At 41.5% G+C, this 13,584-nt stretch overlaps 2 protein-coding genes across 3 annotated transcripts; one reads left to right on the top strand and one right to left on the bottom strand.

The window, feature by feature from the left end:
* The first annotated feature begins 4,851 nt into the window (after positions 1 to 4,851).
* prdx2 (peroxiredoxin 2) lies at positions 4,852 to 9,054 on the top strand. The gene is made up of 6 exons (XM_053328687.1): positions 4,852 to 4,946; positions 5,955 to 6,072; positions 6,279 to 6,432; positions 7,954 to 8,076; positions 8,336 to 8,466; positions 8,660 to 9,054. The coding sequence occupies exons 2-6, from the start codon at positions 5,970 to 5,972 to the stop codon at positions 8,740 to 8,742; spliced, it is 594 nt and encodes a 197-aa protein (XP_053184662.1). The 5' UTR covers positions 4,852 to 4,946; positions 5,955 to 5,969; the 3' UTR covers positions 8,743 to 9,054.
* Positions 9,055 to 10,275: 1,221 nt separating this feature from the next.
* Positions 10,276 to 11,983, bottom strand: LOC128367938 (transcription factor JunB-like). Of its 2 annotated transcripts, XM_053328644.1 has the most exons (2): positions 11,762 to 11,982; positions 10,276 to 11,513 (listed from the first exon to the last, which is right to left on the bottom strand). In XM_053328644.1, the coding sequence occupies exon 2, from the start codon at positions 11,473 to 11,475 to the stop codon at positions 10,582 to 10,584; it is 894 nt and encodes a 297-aa protein (XP_053184619.1). In that variant the 5' UTR covers positions 11,476 to 11,513; positions 11,762 to 11,982; the 3' UTR covers positions 10,276 to 10,581. The 2 variants fall into 2 exon arrangements, with proteins under 2 accessions (XP_053184619.1, XP_053184609.1); XM_053328634.1 differs by having other exon boundaries at positions 10,276 to 11,983.
* Positions 11,984 to 13,584: the final 1,601 nt, after the last annotated feature.

Below are 13,584 nucleotides of genomic sequence, written 5' to 3'. Positions count from 1 at the left end.
TTAAAAAATGTAATAGTGTTAAGCCCTCAAACTGTATGTTAATTAGACTAAATCTGAATTAATCTCCATGTGTTGGGATCTGGAGGAAAAATGCAGTTGGAATAATTCAGGAGTAACTTTTTATTTAATTAGTTTTATAGGGGGTCTGTTTTTGCGAGATTGATTTGTCAACTAAAAGTTTTTTTTAAATAATGCAAAAGTAAATGCACCAGTAGAATTTGAGCATATGGTGCTTTGACAATTTGAGCCACAAAAGAAATGCAAGTGAAGCAATTTCATAAAATCATGGTTTTTATACTTGAAAAAAGTTGATTTGAGTTGATTGTTTAAATTTATAGTAAGAAGGCATGGCATGGTTCTGAGTTGGTTCTGAAACTATTTGGGGTGTGTTTTGGCCACACAAAGATGTGCTGTTTGGTGTACTGTTGATTGTGTAATGCTCTATGTGACAATGTGATTTCATGCTGTGTCCATCTCCTCTTCTTCCACAGACAATTTCCCAATGTCAGAAGGAACTCTGCTTGCATCACGTTACGAGGTGCAGGCCTTTTTGGGAGAAGGCACCTTTGGAAAGGTTGCCAGGTGTGTCGACACAATAACTGACAACAAGTTGGCTGTCAAGATCACCAAGGATGATCCTTTTCTACTAGTACAAGCGCTCGAGGAGGTAAAGCATAAACACTTTATTTATCAAAACTGAAGCTAGACAACACACATCACTTAATCCTCCACACAGTGAATGACTACCATTCAGTTTGTCTTTAAGGTGATAGTAAACAAAAAAAAAATCTTCCACAGATCAAAATACTCCGACAGCTACAAACGCTGGAGGACAAGACATGCAATCTTGTTAAATGGGATGGCTTGTTCCTCCATGAACACTTTATCTGTCTCAAGTTTGAGCTCCTGGACCTCAGTTTATTTGATTACATGGAACAGAGAAATTTCCTTCATTTGTCCTTAAGTGAAGTCCGCCCTATCCTTCACCAGGTATGTTGGAAGTATCTTTCATTCAGAGTCGTTTTACTTCATGTCAAAAATTGGTGTGAAATCAATATCTGTGTTATCTTGACCTAACAAGAATAAATAATTGTGTGTTGACAGATAGCCACAGCCCTGTTCCACCTGGAGGAACTAAAAATAATCCATGCCGACTTAAAACCAGACAACATCATGATTGTGGACCATAGGCAGGAGTCCCTCCAAGTGAAGATAATCGACTTCGGCCTGGCCCGCCACATCTCTGACGCCACCCAAGGATCCATTGTACAGTCGTTATGGTACAGGTGAGTGCAGCAACTGGAGAGTCATGTGACAAAGTGTGATTGTGTGAATGTGTGTGAATGCGAGGCACTGGGTGACAGGGAAAGAGCCAGATCTGATGTCACCCAGAAATAAATAAGAGTTTAGAACTGACAGTGTTTTTTCGTCTTTGCTTAGGGCTCCAGAGATCATGTTAGGATTGACGTTTGGAGAACCAATAGACATGTGGTCGCTTGGCCTGATTGCTGCCGACATTGCGCTGGGCTTCACCCTTTTCCCCGGCCACCATGAGTACGACATGGTAAGCATCCTCTTTACCCACTTCTAAATTCTAAATTAGGTCCTCAGTGAAGTGTGCTTACAAATGAGAATGAAAAGTCAAATTACAATGTCTTTGTGTGTGTGTTTGTCTCCAGATGAAATTCTTTGTGGACACCCTGGGACAGCCACCAGACTACCTCCTCAACTTTGGCCAGAGTACCACTGACTTTTTTAAACTCGTGGGGAGTGACAATGAGGAGACCTGGATACTGAAGGTATCTATCTATGTATCTATCTATCTATCTATCTAGTAATGTAATTGTATGTAATTGTGTATTTCTTTTTATAGACTCCCGAAGAATTTTCTGCTGAGACAGGGCACAAGTTTAAAGACACCAGGCAGTTCAATATCAGCTCTTTGGATATCTTGCAGAATGTAAGTCATCTATTTTCATCAGTCCGATGTTACAGTCAAGTGACATTATACAACAATATCTTCAGTTTAAATTGATACCTTCATTTATATATGATAAAGTTTTAGACTTTTTTTTTACTTTAAATTCTTGTTGTTCCAGATGATGCCTTTAAGGGATGAGGCTGGGAAGAAAGAGCTGCTGAACTTTATAGATCTGCTCAGAAATATGCTGGAGATGGACAAAAACTGTAGACTTGTCCCCCAAGAAGTCCTGGAGCATTCGTTTTTTTCCAGAGAGGACAACATCAGCCAGAACACTGAAGACCTGACAGCTAGTGTGGAGGAGGAGACACATGAAAGGGTCAACTGTCCAGAAAGTATCTCAGCAGAGCTGGTAGATAACGCAACCAAGACGGAGCCTGAGCCCGAGCCCGAGCCTGAGCATGAGGCCGAGATTGAGACCGAGCCTGAGCCTGAGACTGAGACTGAGCCCGAGCCTGAGCATGAGGCCGAGATTGAGACTGAGCCTGAGACTGAGCCCGAGCCTGAGCCTGGTTAGTCACATATTTAAAGTCCTCATGATCTCCTTGAGTTTATTGCTTTAATAAAACAAGCTAACGTACATATTTGTGGTTTTCAGAGATCACAGTGAAGACCAACAGGAGAGGTGGCAGAGTCAGGCGATTCTTCAGGAGAATGAGGACTGCGGTGGTGTCCTTATTCTGCTGTGCTGACAGATGATCAGACATCATTTTCTTTTATTCAATTTTTTCATTTTATCCATTATTTTCATTTTTATTTGTTATAATTTTTCACTATGTTTCATTGTTTTAATTGTTATTATTTTCATTATTTTTATTGTTTCATTGTTTAATTTTTTCTTTGTTTTTTGTTTTTTGCTGTGTGTTTAATTTGATACTTTATGCTTATTTGAGGTTCAAAGCCCTGGAGGTGTTTGGAATAATGCAAAGTCAGGACATCAGTGACGCCATGGCAACTAAGTAACTGCTGATGAAGACCTTGAGATACGATTGAAGGCTCCGTGGACCCCCCAAGTTAAATGTTATGTTTGTATTGTGATGCAAAAATCAATAAACAAAATTTCCTTTCACTTTGTCCATAAACAAATTTAAATGGTATGGTAATCAGAAACAGCTTTTATCCACAAAGTTTGAAAAACCGTGATTGGTGGCTAACACTGACCATCTATTAATCTATCTCCACAGTTTGATAGTTTGAAATAAGTCATCTTCACTTGAGTTCTTGTTGTGGTTAAATATAGCCTACATTACAGCATGAACTGGATCTTACTTCCAAAATATTTCTAACTGAAGTTAAAATTGAACATAAATGTAAATTACTGTAAAAAGCAGTACAAACCAGAGGCTCCTTAATAACAGGACTACACTACCACCAAGAGGATGGTCCTGGAAACACTTCATCAACCAGTCCAGCTGCACGTGACACTGTGGACGTATTTTAAGACCAAATTCTTTTGAACCAAGAAAAGGAAGATTTTTGCTTGTGAATGAAGTTAAAAAACTAAAACTATAAGTGTAACTGAGTAGACTTGGTGTGACTTTATTGATTGTTGTGTTGACCCTAAAATGTGCATCAGCATTTCTTGGATTGACCGGACAATCAGCACTCACAGTTTTTTTTTTTTAAACCCCATTGGTTCTGAATCATGGTGCATACCTGAGTATGGGTGTCTATGATGGGATTCAGATTTTTACTCATGTCAAAGTAGCAAAAGCCTTGCATTTAAACTACAGAAATATTAGCAACCAAATGTGCTTTAACTAACAAAAGTACTGGTACTATTAGACAACAGAATGGCCCCTGACAGTTACAAATGACCATCACATTTTCAGATTACTATTACTGAGGGAACACCTCTCACATTGTAGCAGGTCCACGTGGAGCTAATTTTGGCTACTTTATATCCTGTTGGTTGGTTTAATCTTTAACACAATGTATCATTCATGCATTTGTAAAGTCCTGTAGGAATTATGTATTGTGCAAAGTAAAGGGAATTGTAGAAATAATCTGTGTGTGTGTGTGTGTGTGTGTGTGTGTGTGTGTGTGTGTGTGTGTGTGTGTGTGTGTGTGTGTCTTTAATAAAAGTAGTTATAGCATATCACTCAGGTGTAAGCATATTACAAATATGATATGAAAAGCAGTATCAATGAAAGAAGCTGCTGCCTGCACACTTATTTCAAGACACAAAATGTAATCAGGATAACATCTCAATACTACCCGGACCATCATCAAGTGGGTAAGAATGTTTGTACTGGGTAAACATGCCCATATTTATACAGCATGCTCAATTAAAGTACAAGGACCTCAACACTGTTCTTTGGTATGTAGTAGTAGTAGTATGCCTACCTCAATAAATGTAGGCCTACTCAGCTACTATCTACTGCTGATGTGCTCCAATAGGCTGTCATGCTCGCTGATGACAGGTGTAGTTAACCATCAAACCAGTGTGTGTGTGTGTGTGTGTGTGTGTGTGTGTCTATTATATGATTATTAGAGTTAATGATAATATGATATTTGTTCACCAGCCGCCCATAAAGTCAATCAAGCTCACCTTGTAGCTCTACTTTGTAAGAGTTGTTTTCACAACTGAGAGCAAAGTTGGTGCCGTCTGCCTTTTTATTTATTTATATCTTATTTTATCTCTAATACTCCCTGCACAGTTTATTGTACCGCCTGCTTATTCGTTCTCCCACCGGCATTCAGTGAAGACCCACCCTACCCTGCCTCTTATTGGCTCTGACATTGATATTCTTACTGTAACCCATAAACCTGACCAATCTAACCAACGTAGCCAACGAGTTTCAGCCAATAACAGGTAGAGTAGGGCGGGGCTACTCGGAATACGGGTGGGGAAAAGAAATTAGGCGCTTGTTGCACTAAGTCGTCCCTCCTCTGAGCCCTCTCTCCTCCTGCCAGCACCGTACCTCCGCTCTGCCAACTTCTCCTCGGCGTTACACAAAGACAGGTGAGGAAAACCATATTTTTGTTTGTGTGACTCTGCACTTTCACAAGTTGACAGTACGTGTGCGCGGCGCGGTCAGCATTAGTCACCGTCTGGTCTTGGAACAAAGAGAAGGAGAAGAAAGCGGTTTACTATCGTTAGATAAGCTAACATGAAGCTAAGTTAGCCGGGCTGTGCGGGTCAGTCGCTCCTCTCCTTCTTCAGTATTTAGGCCTGTTTCTGGCTCATTCTTTGTCCTTGTGGCTGCGGGCTTACTGGGACATCTGGACAGTGCACCCTTGCTTTGTTTAATCTTCATTAAACAGCCGGCTCCTAGTGTAATGCCTTCAACTGCACACAGCTGAACTTTGACCGAGAAATGAGCCCTGCAGGCGCACATTCAAGACGACAAAGGGTTTTCATCTATTGTCTGTGTTTGACTTAAGATAATGGTAAACAAATGAAGACGTTTCCACCTGCACATTTCTTTCTACTGAAACACCTTTTTGTAGCAATTTCAGAGATGAGACACTTCATGGCTGTTGATAAGGCCTGGTTGGAGCTACATTATATTTAACGTGTAACTTAACACGCATTTCTATAATTACACAAGATACAACTGCAACCATTATGAAAGTATATAAATATCCTCATTATAAAAGGGGTGTCCAAAAAGTAACCCCTTGTAGTGTTTTTGCTTATCATGGTTATGTAAGCCTCTAATGGGCTATTGTTCCCTGCTGGCTGAACATGACTTGCATGTGACTTTACATGGTTTTCTGCACAGAGAAAAGCTTTTATGCAGTGCAGCAGTGCTCATGAGCTGCTGAACCTGGATATCTGGTTAAGCCTGGAGCACATGTTTTTTTTATTTAAATTTAATTACAATGTTTGCTCTTTTGCTTATGTTGAGGGGTTTTGACGTAGCTACCAGCTGGCGCCTCAGGCTCCACCCAGCTTGACTTATCTGTATGAAGGTTTGTGAGAGAGTGGAATATTCTGGTAACTATATGTGCCGTCTCTCTCCTTCAGTCATTAGTCACCATCATGTCTGCTGGAAATGCTCAGATTGGCAAGCCTGCCCCCAACTTCAAATCCACAGCTGTAGTGGATGGACAGTTCAAGGACATCCAGCTGTCAGATTACAAAGGTAACGTACTGTCATTTCACATACATTGTGTACACCAATGGTAGTATCACTTTGTAAACTTTGTAATCTTTCTTGTTCAATCGAACGTATTTACAGTGCATGTTGACCCACTCTTTGTTTGTGTCTAAGTATCAATGTTTTATATATTATGGTCATATCTAATGTGGGTTGATCATTGATCAGTTCTTCATTTTCTTGCACCTCAGGGAAGTATGTGATCTTCTTCTTCTACCCCTTGGACTTCACATTTGTGTGCCCCACTGAGATTATTGCTTTCAGTGACAGAGCAGATGAGTTCCGCAAGATCGGCTGCGAGGTTATCGGCTGCTCCATCGACTCTCACTTCAGTCACCTGGCCTGGTGAGAACTCCTGCTAGCTGAAAGGAAACAGTGACTTGAGTTGAACTATGATTTGTATGCTTATATGCACTGTGGAGCTGATTACTCCACATGTCGACAGTCGTTTTGCAAGATTAGCTTTCGACCCATAATTAAATTTAGCTGAAACACACACCAGCCAATTAATGATATCCACATTGTCAGTGTGTGTCAGAAAGTAGAGTTCATCAGCAAAAGTTTTCACTGCCTCTGTTTCAGACATTATTTTGCAGTCTCTAAAGTACTGATGATGCATTTGAATGACGTCTCACAGCAGATCAAACTGATGCTATCTCCTCAAAATGCTGACGTGTTTTCTTTCTATCACGCTATTTTTTTTAAACATAATTAGACACCAGCTGTAGTGCAGACTTAATTTTCTAAAGAACTTTAAGCTACTCATCTGTCAGACTTATCTAATTTTGATTGGGGTAACACATTTTGATGAAAAAGAAACATTGACTCAGAAGATATTTTCAGATGGATAAAAGACTCAGACCAATAAGTCACTTGTTAGCAGTTTTAATTACATCATTTTTAGTTGATCTGAATAAACACCCACCCCAGTTTATCAGTTTATCTCCTCTCAGTCTGCTTGTCTGCAAGCTGTCGATAAGTTCTCACTCCTGATACACTGAGAAGAAATAACGGTCTCTGTCAGCCGCGCTTTCTAGAAGGAATCAGAAGCTGTGAGAAGTTTGGTGTCATGAGTTACAGCACCATCACAATTCAGAGTGTGGTGCATTGTTTTGGAGGTTAAAATTAGATTTGGCTGTCTTTTGGATATTACTTCAGTATGACCACGACATTGCTTATAGTTTTGGTGCATGACTGTACAGCGTTTCACATTGTGAGATTTATTCCTTGTTGCTTACAGTAAGCACATGTAGGATCAGTGGCATAAAGAACAAAGTACAAAATAAATGACTAGTGAAAGAGACTATTTGTGCAACACATTATAATCACTAATGAAAGAGAGTATTCATACAACATATTGTCATATTAATAACTATCAGGAGGTGACATTCATACTACTGGCATATCAGTCAGTGTGATATTGGTCTAAAATAGATCAGCATAAGCTCGTAAGAAGCTGTTTTCTTCTCTGTGTTTGCTCATTATTTTAATTCTGGAGATTTGGGTGTTTGCCAGTGTCGAAGTATGGTGTGAATCCTTATTTACTGAGCCAAAATAATAATAATCCGTATGTTAGATTTCCAAATATGTTTTTTGTAGCACGACTTCAGTTCACTGTTTTACAAATAACTTTTGTTTATTTGAGGTCTTAGGAGGATTCCACAAAAACTATATTATGCTCTGTGTATCACATCACCTTAGTTTTACATCATATTTTATACATGAAGTATCACTACATGTGATGGGGAGTTTTGAAATACTTGAAGTGTATCAGAATAAGAGTAACATGACCCTACAATGTTGGTGCACTTAAACCACCAAATGAGGCTTTTATTTGCTGATATCTTGTTTTTTTTTCCTCTACAGGATCAACACACCAAGGAAGCAGGGAGGTCTGGGTAGCATGAAGATCCCCCTGTTAGCAGACCTGACCAAGACAATCTCCAGAGACTACGGTGTATTGAAGGAGGATGATGGCATCGCATACAGGTAGCCACTGTCGAAAGGGAGCTTGATGAAATCTAATGCTCAGTCTGCTATAGGATGAATACTTCTAACATTTGTTAGGAAATGTTTACGTTGAGTAACATATTCACATTCTGTCAACAAGGAAAAACAATGAGATTCAACTTTTGCAATTTGTGCTTTAAGTCACTTAACGGTGTAAAATATGAAGCATCAGGACAATTTGACTATCAACTATCTTCTATTGCACAATACTAAAACCTTTCGCCTTGTGCCCCTCCAGAGGTCTGTTTGTGATTGACGACAAGGGCATTTTGAGGCAGATCACCATCAATGACTTGCCTGTTGGTCGCTCCGTGGATGAGACTCTGCGCCTGGTGCAGGCCTTCCAGCACACTGACAAACACGGCGAGGGTGAGTAAAGGAATCGTCCCCTCACATGTGAACTTATTCAACTTTGAGTAAATGTAGTTTGAACACATGGCCTTGCGTTGTTAGCTCAACCTCCTGGGTATTCACAGTTGCACTTTATTCCCCTTGTATGCAGAGTTCAATGTCTGTCAGAGATATCTAAAGTGCACTTTGTCCCTTCTCCCTCTCTACATAGTGTGCCCTGCTGGGTGGAGACCAGGAAGCGACACCATCATCCCCGACGTTGAGAAGAGCAAAGCTTTCTTCTCCAAGCAGTAAATGTGAAGGTCTCCAAGCTGACTTCCTATCTGTAGCACTTGCCTTCAGATGAGAGGTGTCCCAGTGAAACAGTACCTCATGGCATCTAATCTATTAAACCCAACAAATATTTCAGTTGTTAGATTAAAAAAAAAATCCTTTTGTTGCAAATCTTGTCTTCTCATGTCTGGTGTACAATTGGTGGGACAACCTCATAGTCTCAAGCACTGAAAGTTATGTTTTGTTCCTTTTTTTCCAGAAAAAAGTATTGATTTTTCCTTGTCATTAATAATTCACGTTGCCATCATTATTAAAACAGTGGGAAAATTATTATTGAGATGTTAGTTGTGTTTCCTTTAACTCTGGTATGTTATACTGTGTTTCCACTTGTGGCCTCTAGGTGGTGCCATTGATCTTCCTGAATCTGTTTTTGATGCCTTCTGAGTTTGGTGACTCTACAGTTTGGAGATATTGTACAAACAGACGTGTTTGGTGTATGTGACCTGGGCCCTGTGCCTGGCAGAGGATTTGAGTGTGTCACGTGGTGGTGAAGTCTTGGTTAATTTTGGAGTTATTGTGGTGTTTGAGTCAGAACAACAAGCTGGAATTGCCAAATGGCAGCAAGGCTCATTGGGAAAGATGGGATTGTTAGATGTGACTTAACACAGACCTACATGACTGTCCCAACCACAGATACTTTACTGTTGAGGAGGATGACCATCTGTATGTATCCCATTGTGTTTTATATCCTCACCAGGGAGATGTCAATACCTTGTTTTTTTTGGTTCCCCATTTAGTTTAGAGGTAACTTTTGATGACACTTTTTCATTGCTAAATTGGCTTAAGTAAAAACATATCTGATATTTCATTAAACACCATAGTATGAAAGCTTTCTCTGTCTAGATAAAATAATTTATTAATTTATGTCAAAGGTTTTACAGCTTTTGGGACATTAACTGTTACATATGGAGGCTACAAATATGATGTGACCTCTTGTCTTCAATATTTGAGTCTGACATCATTTGTTGGCACCAATTCCTGTAAATAGAAACTAGCATTTAACCCTCAGACAGAAAGTCTTTTCTGCCTGTTTGTCTGGAACTTTCTACAACCATTTTTCCTGAACTAGTGTTCTCACGCCTTGTTTTGGGAAATTGAAAGCAGAAAAGGGAAACTCCCCTAACTTGAACATACCACTCATTGACAAACCTCTTCATTTACACACACACACTGTGGTGTGAAGGGGGCGTGATGGGGAGAGCGCAGCCTCTCTGACTGGCAATGTAGGAGGGAGTTCCCGGAAACCTTTTCGTGATATGACGTTTCTCTGCTAAAATGACCTTATATGGACTGACGTATGTACGTCAATAGGGAAACAATCCTACGCTGGGACGTCTCCAACGTCAAGCAGCTGCTGCTGCTGTAAACTTTACTGCTGACCAGAAAGATCAGTGACAACAATGTGGTTAGTTAACGAGAAATACTATAGTACTTCCTAAGAGGTGGCAAGTTTAAAAATAGACAGAAGCTCAAAAAGAAACAACACCACATATGTCTTATTTCATAATTTCATTTACTTAAATATATACTGTACAAGTAAAAAAAAAGTTCAACCTGACAAACAAATAACTTACATCAGAATTCATCACAAATATTAAAGTAAAATGTAAACAGCCAAGACGACACTTTTAAAAACGTATTCAAAAATGCCCAAAGTGTTGTAGTCTTGTGTGATTTTTGTCTTTCAGCCAAAGAAGTCTTAATGATCCAGTTCTCTCATACAGACAATGTGTAAAGACTTTGTTCATGGTATTGTCAGTGCAGTTGTTGTCCAGTGTTTTTTAAAAGTGCTTTGTTTCTTCAGTAAGACTTCACTTTGGGCGCTATCATGAGCTGACAGCCACTGCTCACATGTGTCATGACTTTCTGTTTGAGTTGGGCCACCTGCTCCCTCAGTACAGTTGCCGTGCTTGACAGTCCGGCGTTGTCTGTTTTCAACACTTTCACCTTGTCCTCCAGGCGAGCGATGCGCTCCAGCTTTCGCCGCCGACACTTAGAGGCCGCCAGCCGGTTCCTCAGCCGCTTGCGCTCCGCTTTCATGCGCTCCTGGTTCTCGATATCGACTGGGGACATCGGTGGAGAGCTGTTGTCGCTGCTCAGCATGTCTGGGACTGTCTGAGGCTCCTCTTTCAACCCGCCGAAGCGCTGCGAATGGATGCCCGTCCCGGCCAGAGTGTGCTGGAAATGGTGAGACCCGTGCGCAACGCTCTGGTGGTGCTGGTGATACTGGTGGTGGGGCAGGTAGCTGATGGTGGTGGAGGGATAGCTGGCTGCAGAAGACAGGCTGGGGTTCGTGGTGCAGCTGCTGAGTGTGGTGTACTCGAGCTGTTCTGGCTGCATGGTGGATCCGAACACCGTGGCGGGCGCAGAGCAGCCAACGCCGCCCGTGCCGATGGACACGTTTGGAGGGGCCATCTGGTTCATCTTGTGTAAGTCGTCCAAAGCTTTAACGAAACCGTCAGCAAAACCCTCCTGCTCCTCTGTGATCCCGCGGTTATAGAGGAACTGGGTAGGTGTCGGCGTTGTAGTGATGACCCCGTTGCTGTTCTGGATGATCAGTCGTTCCAGTTCAGGTGAGGCGAGCTTCAGGGAGCCCACGTCCGCCGTCCCCGCCGAATAGAAATCACTCTCGGCGCGCAGGTGCTGTGACTTGAAGTTTGAGTTCCGATATGAGTCGGAGAAGTTCAAGTTCATATTCTGCTTAAGCAGCTTGTAGTCTGGCAGGGCTGCGCCTGGATGGCCATAAGCAGAGAGAAACGAGTCGTCATAAAAAGGCTGTTCCATTATTGTGGACATATTTCAAAATCAGACAGTCAAATACAAGAGTGCGCTGCAAAGATGCTTGCTTGGACACCGAGTCTTCAGTGTCCAGACTGAGTCAATCTCCAGCACCAAGTCCCGCTGTATTATTATACTGAAGATGAAAGCTATCAAAAACAGAGCAAAACTTCCAAAATAGTGGAACTGTACTGTAGCCTACCAAGTCGTCGATTTGGGAATCAAAGGCGGAGTCCAGTGACTAATTCAGATGTTTTCATTCCACTCGTGTGTAGGTGGGTCTTTTGGGCTCAGAGTTTGAGCTCCGCTATGTTTCCTCTTAAATGACAGCGGCTGACGCTCTCGGGGGTTTTTATATCATGCGTGTGTGAGCTCACGAACAAGTAGAGTACAGCGCGCTGATTGGTTGTTTCCCCACTAGTCCTGCCTCTGGGATGTCGGGCACTCTCGATGACGGCGTTGCCGGGAACAAGGGACTGTAAACAAGACGAGGCCTATTCAGCGTAGAGGAAACTCAACCCAGGTAAACACTGAAAACACATCAAGTGAGCATCCACACTCTGAGACGTGAGAGTAAACTGAGTTGTTCTTAAAAGACAAAGTCAGCTCAAAAACACTATTCCAGCCTTGTTGGGAACAATAAAGCACTTCAACATCCACCTTGCCTTTTGTCCTCACCAGCCTCATCAATAAGGATATATAAACTGGCGCTGAGTCATGCGATCCAATCTGATATCGGTCAGTCCATATTTGGGTATCCCGGCGCATGGGTTCCTCCCTGACAGGAGCGGGAAGCCGTTCCCTTTCTGGCGCGCATCCAGTTCTTCGGGATGTGGGAGTTGGAGGAGGCGCACTGATGCCCTCCCTCACCCCGCAGGCACGAAGAGGATGGTTAGGTGGGGAGAGTGCGTAAAGTCTTGGGCGTGATGTCTTCACAAATGTATGAAGCATAATGGGTGTCTGGCAAAGGGAGACATATGCTCAGGATATCAGACACATACAGTGAAAGTAAGTTATACTCATGTAGTAAAAACATAAGGGCCATAGGAGGAGCGCAGTGCGTAAAACAGTGGAGCTAAATTGAACGTCTCTAGTTTACAGACCTGATGTGTTCCTGTAGAAATTATAGGAGCGTAAACAAATGAGTGAGCCTTTAAGGTATTTCGGAGTGACAGCGTATTCCCTGAACTGAACACCTGTTTGACAGAAAGGCATCTTTGTGTTCTCTGTATGATAATGACCTCTGAATCACATCCCAGAGGGCCTTGCGCCCACGCATGTTTCTATCTTCTGTTCGACTTTCAAACCTTCTGCTTTTACCTATCCTCGGGTCACGTGTGTGGGTTTGTTTTTTTTTCCTCATGATGATAAAACCTCATCAGGTATTTAATCTAAAAAAAAAAAAAAAAAACGACTACAGGAAAGCTAATTCTTAATACATCTAAAAATGGATAAAAGGAATAGTCCAACCAAAAGTGAAAGTCTTCATGTTTTCACACCCATATCAGTTGACACTGAACAAACTGATAGTATCACCTTTTTCCCCATGCTGAATTTCACGAGAATGTCTTTTACTCAGAAAAGCACTCCGAGAAAAAAAACTTTAATTTGAACTACATCTCCTGTGTTTTTCAATGACAGACTCTTCTGGAAGTCACACATGTCACAAGACATCCCACGGAGGAAATGTGGAAGATACTGAGGTAATAACTGGAACTTTGGACCTACAGTCAATAGTATCATTGTTGTGTGGGGTTTTAACAGAATTTTTGTTCAACAGTTTCTTTGTTAATTGTCCAGTTATTGTCTGTATTTGGGGATTTAAAGTGGTACTCCAGGGTTTTAATATTGCACTTCCATAAACAGATGGGATTCATTAAAGAAAGAATAGTCAAAATGACAGCGAAAGATGCTGAGAAACTCTGACTTTTAATCTCTAGCAAGCAGGGCAAGCTCCAAAGATGCTGGAACCTACTTTTCCCATAATACACTCACTTGCATCTTTCTGTATACCCCTTCCCTTTT

This window comes from Scomber japonicus, chromosome 2 (assembly GCF_027409825.1).
Source record: "Scomber japonicus isolate fScoJap1 chromosome 2, fScoJap1.pri, whole genome shotgun sequence".
NCBI lineage: Eukaryota > Metazoa > Chordata > Actinopteri > Scombriformes > Scombridae > Scomber > Scomber japonicus.
The sequence above is the reverse complement of the archived record's forward strand: the minus strand, read 5'-3'. Positions and strand labels throughout refer to the sequence as shown.

Bases quoted from the DNA above. Each gene is read 5' to 3' on its own strand.
- prdx2 (XM_053328687.1), top strand. From the start codon at position 5,970: ATGTCTGCTGGAAATGCTCAGATTGGCAAGCCTGCCCCCAACTTCAAA. The intron at 6,433-7,953 runs GTGAGAACTCCT...TTTCCTCTACAG, and splicing joins CACTTCAGTCACCTGGCCTG to GATCAACACACCAAGGAAGC. The intron at 8,077-8,335 runs GTAGCCACTGTC...GTGCCCCTCCAG, and splicing joins GATGATGGCATCGCATACAG to AGGTCTGTTTGTGATTGACG.
- LOC128367938 (XM_053328634.1), bottom strand. From the start codon at position 11,577: ATGTCCACAATAATGGAACAGCCTTTTTATGACGACTCGTTTCTCTCT.